The sequence below is a fragment of the Sinohyriopsis cumingii genome, chromosome 4 (genome assembly GCF_028554795.1).
Source record: "Sinohyriopsis cumingii isolate HCF-2022 chromosome 4, ASM2855479v2, whole genome shotgun sequence".
NCBI lineage: Eukaryota > Metazoa > Mollusca > Bivalvia > Unionida > Unionidae > Sinohyriopsis > Sinohyriopsis cumingii.
The window spans coordinates 101,313,570-101,331,963 of record NC_142964.1 but is presented as its reverse complement, the minus strand read 5'-3'; the positions used below and the strand labels follow the sequence as shown (position 1 = coordinate 101,331,963).

At 34.8% G+C, this 18,394-nt stretch overlaps 1 protein-coding gene across 1 annotated transcript in view; it reads right to left on the bottom strand.

The window, feature by feature from the left end:
- LOC149801780 (uncharacterized) overlaps positions 1-18,394 on the bottom strand; it is a 50,105-nt gene that overhangs the window by 13,970 nt on the left and 17,741 nt on the right. Inside the window, exons 4-6 of the mRNA XM_089956122.1 lie at positions 17,042-17,114; positions 7,422-7,493; positions 522-1,807 (exon numbers count right to left, since the gene is read on the bottom strand). Coding sequence (XP_089812248.1) covers positions 522-1,807; positions 7,422-7,493; positions 17,042-17,114 — 1,431 coding nt within the window. The remainder of the gene's footprint in view (positions 1-521; positions 1,808-7,421; positions 7,494-17,041; positions 17,115-18,394) is intronic.

Sequence of the window (18,394 nt, the reverse complement as noted above, 5' to 3'; positions counted from 1 at the left end):
AAGCAATAACCACCATCAGAATTGAAAGTAACATATTTTACTCCATTACACAAAAAAAGTGTAACCTTCAAATTCAGTCCAAACAGACCACATCGGAAATAACTGATACACTTTGTGCAATGTCAAATGATCCTGAAGTATTTAAAGTACTTATGAGGAACAAGTCTGGAATGTCTGAGGATGCTGACAAGATGAAATAACTGACATGGAATTGGCTGGGTGGGTGCAGATTTCAAATCATGCAACTTAGTCACTTTGTGTTAATTTGTAAAAGGTAAGTGGGAGTTGTCAAAATGATTGCATATACCTGTCACAGCTGTCTCAAATGAATTTTAAATTTAAAAATTGAAAACGCAAACAACTAATTATTATTTCTGACTGCTGAAGATTGAAGTAAAGAGTATGTATCATTTTGCATCAAATCTTGTATGGAAAAACTATCAATATATCAATTAATCATTTCATACAATCAAATATGAATCTCTGTGTATCCTTATTCTGGAGGAAGCAGAGAAGATTACCTGGCAGAATTCTGTCTGAAGTCCTTTTCAAATCCTTGAAATCTATTTTGCAGTCTTTTCTCTTTAAAACTGAAATTTTGTCTGGTTTCTGATTTCTTCTCTGAAAGAGAACCTACAAATGTAGATTCAAATGCCCTTTTTCCAGACCATAAGGAGCTTTTCTCACCCTGATTCCTGATATGTGATTTACTTATTTTCTTTTCAGTTGTATTGTTATCATATAAATTTGCTGTATCATGATGCTCCTCCTCCTCATCACTACTGTTATCTATGTCATCTTTATCTCTTTCAATGTCATGATCATCATCACTTGCTGCAAAGAAAGAGTCCTTCAAAATCTTTTTATCTTTAGATTCCTTATTTGGATTCTGCAGCAAAAATCTTGGCAATTCACTTTGCTTCTTGACAGAATTGTCCCAATCAAGACGATTTAAGTCTATTCTCTTGACAACCATTTCATCCTTTGTGATTGGCAAAGAACCAGATTCCTGCAATGAATCTATATTTGGACTGATTGTCTTTTTCCTAATTTCTTCCTGATTCCTCACTTTCCTGACAACCGATTCATCCTTTGTAACTGGCAAAGAACTAGATTCCGGTGATGAATTCTTATTGCGACTGGTTATCGGTTTCCTAATTTCTTTCCTATTCCTTGCTTTCTCTTTTAATTCGTTGGAATCAAAGTATGAGACTTCTGAGCCACTGCCTGAACCCATAACAAAGGAATGTTCACTCTCTGAAATTTCTTGGTCTGAATGTTCACTAGATTCAAAACTTTCGGACTGATCTATTTCAGAACATTTGGCCTGATCTATTTCAGAACATCTGGATTGATCTATTTTAGAACATTTGGACTGATCTATTTCAGAACATTTAGACTGATCTATTTCAGAACTTTCAGACTGATCTATTTCAGAACATTTGGACTGATCTATTTCAGAACATTTGGACTGATCTATTTCAAAAACTTCTGATTCTGCTTTATTTGAATTTTTTACTTGTGTTAATGCACTTGAGCTTTGTAAATTACTTGAAACCTCTTTCCCAAGCTTGGCACCAAGATAAGTCTGCACTAAAGCTTTACTAGCTGTGATATTGGTAGAAACTATCTTTTGGTTCTTTCCTTTCTTCTTTATTTTGTATTTTCGACCAGTTTCTTTTGTAAGCAGGTATGCAGCAAGAGATTTCCAATCATAATGCTGTTCACGGAATTCTGCTACCACCTTCTGCAATACTGGATTCAACGACAGTCGACATAATGCTCTTGTTTCAAGAGAAGTTCCTGCCTGAAAGATTTAATGTACAAGAATCATATACACAGAAGAAATCTAAACTTACAGGAATAGTAAACAAATCCATTAAATGTATTTCATGTAACTGCATTTATTGCTAAAATTTTGTGAAAATATTTAATACAGTGAATCTTCCCTAAACTAAACACGGCTGGGATAAGAAGTTTTAATTGATTTATGGAGGGGGTCAGTATTCAGAGGTTCAATTAGCTTTTCTATGGCTTTACTGCGACCAGAAAATGCATCCAGTCTGCAAAATGTGACTGGTATAATGGGGACAGGTTTAGGGAAGTTTCACTTAACAGGATCAATTATCTCCACTTAAAATGCATGGTCTAGCTCTAAAATTCCATTTCACTAGAAAACCATAAATGTAATTTTTGATGCCATCAAATTCATTGAATTATTTCAATCTTTAAAATGAAATTGCAAAAGATAAATCTACAAGAAATATGGAACACCTCTGATAGTTTCCCAATAGTTTAACATGTAGTTCCAAATAATCTGCCTCATTATATTGGTCAACTCTGCAAGTTAAAAAGAAAGTTTCCAATATGGAACAAGGATTCAAAGTACCTTACTGTCATGAAGAATAATCCTAATACTGAAAGAGGGTTATCCTATATCATGCAGCCACTTTCTCAAAGAGAAGACAGACTGCAAAATAGGACAATCTGAGTAAATAATGTTTTTCAAAAATATATGTATCTAATCACACCTAACAGCTGGAAATAACCTCAGCTACCTCCAAATACAACCTGTCCTGAAAGAGCAAAATCTATCTTGGCATCTATAAACACTACAGACTAAGGGAAGCAGCTCTTACAAATTATCTCCCCTGTCCCACTAGGTGCCCACCTGTATCACAGATGTGTACCAGTTTACATTTGAGAAAAATTTAAAACAGCATGCTTGCATTTGCAGGGAAGGATGGGCAAGATTGATAGTAATGTGATCAAGTGTTCATGGAGAAATAATTTACTATAAAGTTTCTGTTCTCTGTCAAATACATTACCTGAGGATGTTAAAATTGGGAGAAACAGTAAGAGGAAGAGGAAATGCATAAGCATCCAAAACTCTACCCATGTCGTCCTGTATGAGCATGCTGAATGACTGCTAAAATGAACTTCTACTAACATGAAGGCAGCACAAAGATTATGTTTTTACTTGTGCAAAAGATATCCTTGTGGGTCCTGCACCTGGCTACTGGCTTACCTGCAAATATTTCCTGGGTAAATCCAGTGAAAGCTAAGAGACCATGCCTGGAACTGAGGTAGTTCTCTCATGAATAGGGTGTGGTAACTCTCTGAACATCTACCAGTGGTCTAATAAGATTCAGCTTTCTCCTTTGCAAGCCAAGTCCCATAAAGATGGAGAAAGCAGGCTGGGTGTACAAGCCTACTGACTTCACTAAGTCTTCAATCAAATCTTATAAGCAGAAATTCTCATGAGTCATATCTGGTCTTGAGACAATTCAGAATAAACTATGTGTAATATCCACTTCAGCCACAAGGCCATGGCTTAAGGGTTATATCCTCTTTTCTTCTTGTAACATAAAAGACATTTTCATGGCTCATGGCTCTTCTCCATGTGATTCATTTTAATTCTGAGAGCATGGCCCAGGTCTTGCTTAGCTGCCTCTCTTGACTTGTAGACGGAATGGATAAGTATCATCTAATTGTCCAAACCAGTACTTAGATTTGAAACCTGGTTGTGTAATTAACACCAGTGAACCACCCAATTTTTTAAAATGGAGAAATGTGTGCACTGAAAGGGGCATGCAAATCTCACCCTGTGTGCCAAGGTGAGCACTATCAGAAAGTCTGCCTTGTGTGCCTTGTGTGCAGCTTCAAAGAGGCCCTGGCTATGGGCTTGAGCTTCTGAGTCCAACTAAAACCCATGAATTTTTTTTTTGGAAAATGGGGTGAGTGATTTCTGGGCCCTTTCCAATCAAAGTTTGGCAGCAAGTTTGACAGATCCTTGTTATGACATACATTTGCTCTACCATGACGAGTGAATGTATCAAATATCAGAAAGCAATATCCCCTGATGGTAACCAGAACCTTTTCTCCTAGAAATGCCAGAGAAAAAAGTTAGCCACCTGAGAGATCAAGGCATTCAAGGGGATGATGTTGTTATCTTTGCACCAGTCCCTGAATACCTGCCACTTTTCTTTATAAGCTTACAAGGCATTTTTGTTCATGGGATTCTCTACACAATGGAACGTCAAAGTTCTCTGCTGAGACTCTCTGACCAAACAAGAGTCAGACATGATGAAGAAGGACATGGATGAAACACCTGGAAGTGAGGTTGCTGAAAAGACTGAATTTCAAAGGGACTTCCTGGGAACATCTATCACTATTTTGAGCAGATGATATACGGCTTGTTCCATGTAAATGAGGCCACCATAACAACTTTACAATTCTGGTCCTTGATGGAAATGGGAATACATTGGTTGCAATCAAATTCAAAGGGACATGAATATATGTATTCTGCTCTTCCTGTAAAACATGATTTTAAAATCTGTCATGGTAGCAAGAATTACATCACAAATCACACAGAAACCCCATCTCATAAAAGCATATTAACTCACTCTATGAAAAGGTTTCAGTGATGTAGCCCTCGGGCCAATGTATTAGTCCTTATGTGGTGCTCATGGTGATTTGAGTTTGAGACCCCTGGGTTAGGATGTAGACTGTGTTAATGAAATCACTCATTTTGTCTTTCACATTTCAATGTCTTTTTTTCTAAATGGGCCTTTCCTGGTGGAGTGCCAGCAACTCTAACTTAAGGATTTTCTGCTACATGCTGGATGGTGTTATACATATATAGTACAGTCTGGTGTTATGCATATATAGTACAGTGTTATGCATATATAGTACAGTGCTGCACAGGCTTTACAAGGTCTAAAACTGTCATGAGATTTGCTTGATTAAATGCTGAATTTGTCTATTTCACTGACAAATACAGTTGCCGAGTTTTCAACATGTGCCATTTTGGGATATTGTTTGTAACACCTGCAAAATATCTTTCTTTCCAAGTTTATGAATCCATAATTATCAACCCAATGTGACTATTTGATATTTTTTTGCTTCCACAGAGGTTGGTTTTAGTCTCTTTGGAGGAATATTTTACCTCAGACACAATAGCAGCCTTATGTTTTATCATTCCATTTTTGTGTGAATTTTCTTTCTCTGAATCTCTCTCCCTATGACCTTCCTTCCCTGCGATAATAATTTAGTAAACTCATTTTATCCAAGAAGAGGCGATCACCACATCTGACAACTACTTCTACTAAAGTGACCACAACATAAATTTTGTCATTTAAATGCAAACACAGACCACTTGATTAGAATAATTATTTTGCTTCAACTGCAATATCGCACGTTGAAGTTGATCCTCTGTATAATCAGTTAAAGAAATTAAAAACTCTACTGTCATCTGATCAGTTCATACTGGAAATGCCATTTATTAATTTCACTGTATTAAAATCAATGGGTCATCCACTCGTGAGTATATGTCGAGTAATATTACAAGGTCATTTGAAGCACTGCTAATTACTCATAAAGGATTTGCTTTAAGTGCAATGACTGGCTGATAATTTGGCCACTTTACCCAATATCCAGCCAAGCAGTGATAGAACTTGTGCATATGCAACAATTATCTATGACCACTGACTAGTATAACAGGATGTGATTGAATAAATAGAGATTCAAGCATTCAGTATGCCCAAATAAGATTTATAAAAGTGATTAAAATATGAAAATTAGGACCCAGTCAACTTGTTTTAAACTTGGAAAATGACACTTGTCTTGAACTAGTGCCTTAGAAAATTTTACTTGTCCAACTTCAGACGGTTCCAGACACTGAGCTATGGCATCTGATCAGCCCTGAATGCTGATAATGATAACAGGAAAGGTGTCTGCAAATTCAACTTAGTGTTACAAATGGGTGTACTGGTATAATGTAACAGTTTGTGATTCATGTGGAGGAACTTAATGCCATTAAAAGAACACTGGATCCAGACAATTCCAATCCTGAGTAGTTCTGGCAGTGAGTTAGCAATATGACTCAACACACAGAGGCAGGAAACAATTTTAACTTCTCAGTGGACTCTGCAGAGATGTAATAACATTACCATATTACTATGCTGACCTTGAAAGGACATTTTCCAATTGAAGGAGAATTCAGGATGATCCCAGAAGATACTTTGATCCAGGAATAGTATAAAGTGTTAAGATCAACAATAATGAGGACTGCCCCCAATGTAATCCAGATAATTATCCACCAAGAAAGGCTAAACATCTTTGTGATACATAAAAAGAGAGCATGTATGTCAACAAGTTATTGTGAAAGGACTGATATGATGAGATGATGATATTTTAGTAAGAAAAAATGTAAATTTGTTTAAAAAGTTGTAGTTTTTGTCCATTTGCATGCTAAAACTGTGCTGATGAAAATCCTCCTTCTTTTGAGGTCCAAATAGTTGAACAAATTTTGGAAATCTCCTGATCTATTCTGACCTGTCTTTTCTATCACATGTACAGTCTTGAATTTTTGGACAAATATGATTTTGTTTAGCCTGTTGAAGTCAATCAGTAACCTGAGCTTGCCAATGGAATGAATAAAATTCTGGAGAGTACAATACTTCCTCAATAAAATCTCCTCCATGGGATCTGTTGGAATGTGTCACATTAGTGGAACACAAGCGGGGAATAAACAAATAAGATCTGCAGCCTGTCTATTCATTTGCTGTAAAAAGGCTATCTAAGCATGACTTAAAAAGAGCAGTCTCCTAACACCCAGGAGACTCTCCATGGGCTGTTGGGTTAATGAGTCATTGGTGATTGTTGGGAAGCTTCAGAAAAGAGAAATTTTGTCTACTTTATTCCTTTAATGAACTGCCTATTATGCAGAAACATCTGCGGCTATAGTAAGCCTTGTTGCAGTTGAGACTGCTGTTGTTGAGAGGGTTATTCTCATCTATCCCTCTGCCTCTTAACATCCATCCTTTGTGGCCAAGGCTGTTGGAGATGAAAAGGGGAGGAGCAGATAAGGAGGGGCACATCTTGTTCTGCCTACTCTCATATATCCTCTATACAACCCAGGAAGCAGAATGACAATGATTGTAAAGCTAAAGAGTGATGCAGCTTCAGCACCAACGAACAAATAAATATGTCATACAGTATCAGACTGAGATTAATAAGGTCTCCAGAGCATTAGCCATGGAATGGTGAGCTGCCCTATTCATCACTTTGGCTGTGCGCTGTTGAAACCCATTCATGCTTGTTCCCCGCAATTGTGTCAGGGATATAACTATAGTAAAGCAAACTATCAAATTCTCAAAGTTGAATATTAAGCCAGTCTTCATACAATGATAATAAGCCATTCAAATACCAAGAAAATCAATAAAAAAGACAATATGGTAAGTAAAAGATTTAGTTACATGGACAGACAGATACAGCTTCCAAGTCTTCTAACCTTTACATCTGGGGACAAAAATATCTCATCTATGATTTCCAATATGCCAAAACATTATAAAACTATACTATTAATCCATATCTATGCTGTCCAGATTTGTATGTGTTACACAAGGGTATTACATTACCTGTTTGCACACATCATCAAACTTGTCTGTGTTGGCCAATGCATACTTCGATACCTTATCTGGCTTCACATGCTGCAAAACAAAGTTTAAAATTATTCTAAGTACCCAAGGTTTTCATTAAGAAAATTCTGAGGATCCAAAACCAATATGAAAAGGCCAAACTTCGGTCAGCACCAATGGCATGAAGCTATTATTGGGGTCTGGGAGGCATCCCCCCTCCTGTTTTTATATAAAAAAAGAAGCTAAATCCTGCATTTTGAGCATATCTGGGAGACAGTTTTGACTATAAATTACAAAGGAAAAGAAACACTTTCTTCTCCAGACTTAATTATTTTCCATTATTAACATATTCAAACACAGCACCAGAAACAGCAGTGTTCATGTAGGTATTTCATACTAATTTTATTTCGTATGAAAACTTTAATTTGAAGGTACAAAGTAATTAAATCTCATTTTTTAAATTTAATTATAACATACAGATCTCAAATCTCATTTGTAGTGTTGGAAGAAAGTCACTTAATTATTTGTATATGACTGTAATACTTATTAAATGATGAAGCAGTTGCTGTCCCCACCCACCCCAAAAAGCAAGTAAGTTTTACAGCACACACACAGAATGAGGACTAAACACATTGAATGTTACAAGAAGATTAGTCATTAAATCTGAGCTTGTCATTACATGATTTTAACAGCAGCTGTCTGATCAATTTGACTTGTCCTGTTCATCATCATCATAATCTTCCAAGCTTAAACTTCTATTGGTATTATGACTCATTGGTCTTAAAATAAGTAACAAAAAAAAAGAGTGAGAAGCAATAAGCTTTGTAAAATCTAACATAATTTATTTCCCTAGAATACAAATGAAAATGTACAAAAAAGGAACTTACAGTATTACAGACAAAAGTCCTAATGATTAAAGTTCTGAATACACTTTGATGGAAATCCAAATTAAAACCAGTGCTGAAAGTGTTGATGTGCCTGTTGTGACACATGCCGTGGTGATGTACCAACAGTCTTTTGTTGGATCACAATAATACAATCCAAGAATTAAATCCTTATTTAAAATTTCACTATAAATTCAAGTTTCTATTTCCAAGAATGTTATTTTTTAAGAGCACCTTGTATTGTATTTTTCAGTGAATAAATAAATTACAGCCCAAAATAATTTTTGGACACAACAATAATACTACTGATTCTGCTAAGATCTTAAAGCACAAATAAAACCTAATTTTTCAGAAAAACAAGATTATAAAGTCCTCTACCTTACCTCAGATAACAATTAACATTTTCTATAAAAAAATTTATTGCCTAATAGAAAGTTTCCTTCTGGAAGGTTCATAATGTTTACAAAAGAAAACCTTAGATGTAATTAGAAGTCTATTACTAAAATTATAATATAAAATGTAGTAAACAACTGGCAGACCATGTAATTCATGGGGAATTTCCAAAGTTCCAGATTCAGATTGAGATAAACATGTTTACTACAAAACCAGAATCAATAATTCAGATCAAGTAGAAAATAAACTTGATTTGGGACAAGGTCAAGTGAAAAATGAAATTGAAGAAAAAAAACACACGTAAAACAAACCTAACAAAAATGCAAATTAAATATACATAATAATGGCCAGGTCAACAGCTGCACTGATGGCATCATTATGATTAAGATCAATGGGATAATCAGATAAATATTCTAACTTCAGACTACACCAGGAAGTGCATGTATAAATGATCGATAATTTCCTTTGTGTACTATTTTTCTATTCTTAGCCAACTGGTGCTGACTGCATTTCCGGAATATGCAATTATTATATTTTTAGTAAATAAGAAATAAAAGATATATGTGTATCAATCAGTAATTTCCATTTCTAACAAATGAAGAATGAAGACTGCCAATGGATGCAGATTTGATTTCCAGAATACAGGCATTTTATTTTTAGAAACAAAGACCAGACCTGACAACCCTAACAAGTCCATCTCAGTAAGGCAGTAAAAAAAATTCCAGTAAGATTGACCAGTTTTCAGTAAGGTGTAACAAAATATCAATAACTGCTATTGTAAAGCTGGAAAATGTAATTAAAAGTTTGACGCATCGACGAACTAAAAAGTTTGTAAAGTAAGCATGGACTTTATTTACCACTAATACAGTAGCACAAACTCTAGTTCAAAACCCTATGCAGCTCAATAGCTTATTGCTATCTCTCAACTTGACATAATTCTTGGAAATTCTTTTCCAATTCACACGACGACGGCAATCATTCTTCCACCACGAGACATACTTAAATTGACAAGTGATGTCCAATTTTTGTAAATGTTTCCTTTCTAGCTTTTATTCACAAGAATCTGAATACTCCTTTTTATTCTTCTGTGTTGATTAGTAACACTTTTCTAGAAGTTTATTTTCCCCATAAACATGCATCCCTTTCTGGACACCATTTTTAACAATTCTATAATTAACAGTTTGATCAAGCAGACGCTTCATATGAACAAACAGGTGCAGTTTAAAGCATCTGGGGTGCTTTTGTAAAGTTATTCTGGTTCCCTGACTAATTTTACTAATTCTAAGATCCAAATAAAACACGGATGAACCAATTATCTGGACTTTTCGCCAATGATAATATTCCCTAGTATGCCGTAAGTCCATATTTTAAGGGTAAATTTCGTAACACTTACAGAAAAATCGTAAGAGTTGGCAGGTCTGAAAAATGCAAAAACTAAAAAAAAATTCAGGCTGTTTGGTTTGTTTTTCTTTTAATGTTAATTTTAAAAATCTTGCAATATGATTAAGTTAGGAAACAGTTTGAATTTGTCAATTCAGCCACCTGTCAATTCTTAATGAAAACCTTGAGTACTTCACAAGGGTTCCAAGTATATAGTAAAACTGAGCACTGTTCATAGCATCTAAAAAGGGTTTCATGTACATGTTAAAACTGAACATTGTTCCAAGTACCTAACACGTACAAAGAATTTAATACAGTTCCAAGTATTTAACAACAGCTTCATGTATGTAGTAAAATTTAACTTTTCTAAGTACCTAAAAAGGGCTTCATGTACTAAGAATTTATCAATGACTTCATGTATTTCACAACAGCTTCATGAATATAGTAAAATTTAATACTGTTCTAAGTTCCTAAAAAGGGCTTCGTGTATATAGTAAAATTTAACACTGTTCTAAGTACCTAAAAAAGGGCTTCATGTATATAGTAAAACTGAACACTGTTCTAAATACCTAACAAGGGTTTCATGTACAGAGTAAAACTGAACACTGTTCTAAGCACCAAATAAGGGTTTCATGTACATATTAAAACTGAACATTGTTCTAAGTACCTAGCAAGGGCTTCATGTACAAAGAATTTAATACAGTTCAAAGTATTTAACAATGACTTCATGTATTAGTAAAATTTAAATACTGTTCCAAGTTCCTAAAAAGGGCTTCATGTATATAGTAAAATTCAAGTGTTCTAAGTACCTAACAAGGGTTTCATGTAGAGAGTAAAAAAACTGAACACTGTTAACAAGGGTTTCATGTATATAGTAAGATTCAATACCGTTTTAAGTACTTAAGGGTATCATGTATAGAGTAAAATTGAACACCGTTCTAATATACCTAACAAGGGTTTCATGTAGAGAGTAAAACTGAGCACTGTTCAAAGTACTTAACAAGGGTTTCATGTAGAGTAAAATTGAACACTGTTCTAAGTACTTAACAAGGGTTCATGTATATAGTAAGATTCAATACTGTTCTAATATACTTAACAAGGGTATCATGTATAGAGTAAAATTGAACACCGTTCTAATATACCTAACAAGGGTTTCATGTAGAGAGTAAAACTGAACACTGTTCTAAGTACTTAACAAGGGTTTAATGTATACAGTAAGATTAACATTATTCTAAGTACCTAACACGGGCTACATGAATAAAGAAACATTAACATTGTTGCTAATACATGCATCCAATATGGGCTGTGTGTATAAAGTAAAATGTTTTAATGAGCTAAAAATTTAGACAATTGGGGTTTTAGTTTATCAAGGCTTAATCTAAATGGACTTGCAACAATTTCTAAGCAATGATATATTACTTTTTTATTCATACTGACCTTCCAAGTAAGTTTTGTTGCTTCTTGTATACCAACAAGGATGTAAAACAGAGGATGTAGTTAAAGGCTCAGTCAAATGAACCACCAAAATTCACCGTTTTATAGCCTGGGCAAGATAAAGTAGCTCTATTCTCAGCCAACTTAGATCAATCAAAGTCTGGATGAAATCACTATGCGATGAAGCATGACTAACTCCACTACCTGTTTCAGACACATGCACAGTTGATGCAACAATTGGCTTTATTTGCCAAGATAACTACTTTACAAAGAATTAATTGATTTGTAAAGGTGCTTACAATGAAATGACTAGCTTTTAAAATGTGAACTACTGAAATCTTAATGTCAGCTGCTGAAAGAAACTCTGCCATTGATCACTGAAGCATACTGTCTAGGCATCGTCGGACTGGATATTACAAAGGGGTAATTACAACTTGTGATTTGTTCTAAAACAATAATGAATTTTACTTGACACTATCAAGACTTTACACACAAACTGGCGAGGTATTTTGTCATCAGCTTGTCCAATTATCCCCTCCACCATCTGGAATTTATGTATGGGGGTAGGAGGATTTCAATCTATAAGGTGGGGGCAGTTTGCATTAGAAAACAGCGTCTATGAAAAGACCCCTTATAGTATATTTCAACAAAATAAGTGTGTACATAAATAACTTTTAATGAGTAAAGAGCTTTTTATTTTTATTATCGGGCAAGTTCTGAATATTATGACAAAAGCACTTATCACAAGCATCATGAAACAGACGACATTACCACCAAAAACAGAAAACTGCATATCCACCATTGTACAACATTGCCAAGTGCAGTTAGGACAATGCACTGAATTACTCGGTGATCAACGAAAGTGTCTCACTGCTCAGCTGCAAAAGGTCTCTCAATAAGTGCTTGATTATGGTAGTTAATCTAGAAGTCAAACACTTACCTGATAATATTAAGAAATGTACGAAGGTTTTGTATGCCTGCTCATTTTTAAAGGACTGGCTTGGCTTTGTGGGTTTAATGTCACTTTTCAGCACAATAGGCTATACATAGCAACAAGTATATTTGGTCGATGAAGACCCCAGAAAGCAAGCTTTATAACATACATACAATGGCAGAGCCAAGACACTAACACATGCAAGCTGAAGTGATAAGTTAGTGATCTGTAAGGGCAAGAATCTTTGACCACCGGGCATCCAATGCCCCATTTTTATGCAAGTCATTAAACTGGGAGCGGGGTAGTTTGAGCAATCATACCTGCTAAAGAAAACATTGTGGAAGCAATATTTTTGGATGTTATTACTGACATACATTAATCTTAAGACAGTCTGAGTTAGTGTTTTACAGCACAGCAAAACAAGTAGATTATTTAGTGCCAAGGCCAATGAAGTAGAATGCCTTGTACAAGGCAACACAATAGTAACCAACCCAGGCTGATCCAATGGTAGGATTTGAACCCGTACCCTTTCAGTCATAGGTCCAACAATCTAAACCTTATGCCACAAAGGCTCCTGCCTCCATTAATCTCCTTATTTCATTAGATACCTAATAAACTTACAAGTGAGTGCATCAGGCCTATTCTATGCTCCCAAACCTAGAGGGGTCTGTCTGTCTGTCCATCCATTACATATACACCGCTCCCTTGATAACTCGCAATCCCGCTTATAACACGGTGTCCGTCTTGGCTCCCGATTTTTCCCAGAGAAAATGTATTTAAAATATCTTTAAAATATGCTGAGCGTGAAAAAATTACAATAAGAATCGGTAAATTAAACCTTGATACATTGCTCATTTTATCATCGAAAATGGTGATTAATGCCTGTAAAAATAGAATGCATAGTTTGAAATTTGCAAGTTCTAAATAAGAATTAATTTCAGAGATCTCGAAAACGCTTAATTACACATATTTGGATGCCAAGTTTTGATCTGGGACGCAGAAAATCAATGAGGCGGGAGTCCTCCGTAGGCATATAATAGGTGTGCGGGAAAATTCAAAGATTTGCCAGTCCTGTTTCAGCCACCTGCTTTGTGGGGAAAATGTGTTGATCAGTTAGCTTGCTGATATTTACAATGAATAATTCAGTGACTGAAAGACTCCTTGATGTACATACATGTTGCCATTTTATAAGAGTACATAAAAAAGAACATGATGCAATAACTAGGTGGCTAGTTCAAAGGCTTTGACTGGCGGCCGGGTGAGAAAATGTACTGATATTTAATGATTGAATTCAGAGGCAGAAAGACCCAGTTTTAAAATCCTTGCGAGACCTCTGTTTAAAGATATCATATATTATGTAAGTTTTTATGATAAATATTTGTCAGTATACTGTAAATAAACAGTCTGGTGAAATAGCGATCAATGAAAACTTCTGGTGAATGCTAACAGGTGGCAACAGAGAATGAAATAAACACCAATTAAACGTCTTCCTGTGTGAAAGTCACGTTCTAATCCTTTAATTCTGTTTCAGTGTAAACATTATAATCGCAACATATTCTGTTCATTGAAAACATGAAAAGAGTCAATCGACCGTCACATCGAAACCCGCGAGTACTTCTGTGAGAACCTAATTACATGCCGGCTTTGTTTTGATCAACAACTTGGGGAAGTGTTTGTTGCATTAAAAAATTGATTACAAGAGGCCTGGGGTGCTGGATTAAGGGTCTTGGAGGTGCCTTTGACGTAAAGCAAAACAGTAACTGAGACAGCAACGATGATAGTGACTTTGAAGGTTTCAGTGAAACTGATGTCATTAATGCCGCGGCTGATTGGGAGAAATTCGTACAGACTCGTCCTGAGATGGGCGTTTCTCTTGATGATATGGAGGAGTGGATTTGTGCTGACAATGATTGCCCCACAGCGGAATACATGTCAGATGAAACAATAATTAATTCTATAACAAACAAATTTGCAGCAGAAGACAATTCTAACTGGAGTACAACAAGTGTTGAAAGTGATGCAGACACATGTTGCACCACCTCCCCCTTCTGCACAGGAAGCAATCAAATCTTTTGATATTGCCATAAGGTGGCTGGAGACTCAAAATGTTGACTACGTAAAGCTCATGCAGTTGAGAAATCTGAGGGATTTTGCTCGGCAGCAGAGAAACCAAGGAGTAACACACAAAAAATGAACTGATTTTTTCAAAAAGTGAATTGATATTTGTCAAGCATGGCACAAACGGCAAGTATTAACTTGTTCTAATTTACGTTGTTTTAAATTTGTAGACCCATTAAATATGTTAGTACTGATTAACCCTTGCTTTTTGTTTTCCATTTTACTTCTATCGCAATCAAATCTATCTATCTATCTATCTATCTATTGTTCGATCGATACTGTTTCTCGAAAAGAGTCGATCTTTTGTATATTAAAAAAACGTCTAATTTGGATCAAACAATAAAACCAGAATGTATCCAATTCAACATAAAAATTAGTGACATAGTACACAATGTGTGAAGTGGTACACATGTTAAGCAAACGGAAACCACGTAGAATAATGTTTTCGATGATCGCCTCAATATACTGTAATTTATCCTGAAATTAATGTTGATCTATGAGGAAATAATAAATAAAGTACACCGTTATGAAGAGATATTTATTCACAGTTAATCGCAGCACGATTATAAAGTGAGAATTCAACACTATAATCTGCCTACCCCCCCCCCATTTTTCCTTTATGTCGTCGATCACTTTATTGGTTTTGGGCTTATTTTATAGGTCACTTGATAACTCGCGCCTCACTTATAGTGTGGTCGATGTTTCTGGACCCCGATGTGCACCAGTTATCGAGGGAGTGGTGCACATGGTTCAAACAAATATTTAATCAGGAAATTCAAATACTTTTTATAGACATTTCAAAAACAAATTTTATTTTTATTTTTTATGCACTATGATTAACTGTCTATAAACTTTAAAAGAATATTGATTATGGCATGCAGAGTTCACAAGATTTCAGAATTAAGTACTTCATTCTTAAAAAAGAACTCCAAAATAATTTTTGTTGCACTAGGCCTGGATGAAAACATCGTTGCTCAAGAGGCTTTGTTTCAATGGAATATACAGTAGCTGCAGTTGTATCTAAACAAGTATTAGCAATCTATACTGTTCAATGCTGATCTACTGCAGAGTTCATTTGATATGAAATTTATGAAATAAGTTGAATAAGCACATATCCCTGTCCTCCCTCTATTCTGTCTCACCAATCACATAAAATATGCTCCACCAGGTCAAGTCCATGAGGATAGGAATAGATCAAGGGTCAATATTAGTTGTACCTTTGAATTTGCCTATTCATGCCCTGCAAATCTATATCTAGTTAAACAGTGGAAACCTAAAAAAATGTCTAAGTTACAACTCATGTACCACAACTAAGCCATGCAAACATAAACCATGGGTCTCATTAAAAACCAGTATCCGAAACATGTTGACATTCATATCAGCAATCATACATGTCATAACAATTTAAAATTTAATGTAGATTTATGAGAAATCACCCCTATACTCCAGTCCCACCTCTAAAACTATGGTGGATATTTAAAGACCAATCATGTCCCAATGTTCTGAAGTTTCTATCACGAACTGCACTGAAGTTGTGTGACATAAAAAACAGACAGGCATGAGACTGGGTTAGAAGTGAAATTAAATTTTAAAATTTTAAGGCGTTCTTTTCAAAAATTCTTTAAAGTTTTAATTTTTTTTGGGCGGTTCAAGATAAAAGCAGTTACAAGATTATTTCCATGGTGAACATAACATTTATTAAAACTCTGATAAAGTATGCTTCAAGTTTGTTTCTAAATAAATGAAAAAAAAGATAATGTGAACATTAATAAACAATTAAAAAACAAATACCTGCATGTGCCAAGAAATTCACAAGCTTTCTTGACCTCTAGGCTTGCCTAACGAAAATCCACATGCACAAACATTTTCTTGTGGGATCAGGGAAGAACTTTCATCATTTCTTCAAATATTTTATGATTTAACTTTCCTTCTATTATTTTAAGGCTTTTTATAAGGTTTCTAAGGTAAAATATAATTTTAGTTTTTTTTAGGTCTGCTTCTAATTCTGATGAAGGCATTCATGTCCACATGAATTGGTAACATCACTTAATCCCCACCTTGTTCCCCCAAAAAGTATCAGATAATAATGCTGTATTGTACCATATCTAGCCTGATTGCACAAGCTTTACAAATATTAAATAAACATGAATTTAAGAATCTATTTATTACATAAAATCAAGAACTTTTCATGACTTCATAATGTTGCTTAGTGTTATGCCACTTAAGTCATGTGACTTATGACAATGTACTATTAGCAGCATTCAGAACATGAAGTTGTATTGCAATCTTCACTAATGTGGCAATATCTATGGCATCCAAACAGCTGAAGGAACACAATTATATGTCCAAAATCCAGTTGTAATCAGCTGAATTATATTAAGATGGATACTTTTTGACTAGAGTGTCAAGTCTTTTTATTATTTATTGAAGGTGAAACCAAAATTAAGTAGACATGACAACATCTCCAATTTCATTACCCTTATTACTTTAACTTCCTCAAGGAGTCTCTCTGCTTTCCTTGCATTCTTTTCCAATTGCTCTGGTGTACCTCTACAAAAAGAAAATAATGGTTAACGAAACATGAAATGTTATAAACATTGCAGTGAAAATTTTGGTGTCAAACAATATACATTTAATAACAATCAATTACTATACAGTTTTCTTAACATTTTATTGGAAAATAAAACTGTTTTATGGGTATATCACACATGTTCCTAATTTGTCTTTTATATTCACATTTTAACTGAGATCAATTGCAAACAACACAGGCCCTGATCTGCTGTCACACAATGCACTAGTAGATCAGAGTTTTTATGCTTTTTCCACTGATTATTCCTAACAAACTGCATAGATCCAGATTTGCCACCACATTATGTTATGGCAGATTTGGTTACATGTAGTTTGCAGTTTGTCCCGACTTAAAGTGAATATATATGGTAGTTGTAAGAGGCAACCTACTTTCTTCAAGTTAAAAAGGACATAATTTCTTACATAACTTTAGTTTGGACTATGTGTTGCTAATCATATATGGCTCTAGATGACTACTCTTAATATATCTTTCATGAAAGTGTTCGGGGAAAAAAAGGATAAATTGAGAGATTCAAGCAAACAAAAGAAATGTACAATTTAAAAGCTTCTTTGCAAGTAAGTCCACAGTTGTTTTGTGCTCGGGTTCTTTAGCAATTTACATCCTGCAATAATCAGCTGTGTAGGCTCCATATTGTGAAGTGATCTCAATAAATGTGACACACTGAAAAAATTCACACACCAACATACCATTCTGTGAATCTGACAAGAGTCTACAATTTTCAACCTGTACAAATTTTATGAACTGAAGGTGAAATCAATTTTTAAATACTCACTGAGTTTATATTTTATGAGTAATCAGTGATAGGATAATATTTTACAACTATTGACTCTTATTTGAGGACAGATCTTCAACTATGAGAAATGCAATAAATTCCACACAAGCCTATACATATTTTGTGATTTTGAATTGTTTGACCATAGGCTACATAAACATTTAGTAATATCCTAAATTCACTTTAATGATTCAAATTAATGATGGGTCACACGATTTTCTGGATTTTGTGGATTATTCCAACTACCAAATAAAGTGATAAATCCTAATTTCCTGTATTGATGGGGCACCAAGTTTCTCAATTTTATGGTTTCTACCAACTACCCAATATAAAATGTATCTGATGTAAGAGTCATTTCTGTCAAGGCAAAATCATGAATTTAAAGTATTCCCCCACCCAAATTTTGCTTTCCTTGAAAACAATGAAAATTTTAAAAAGTCAATGAATCACAAATATTCAAGTTATGGT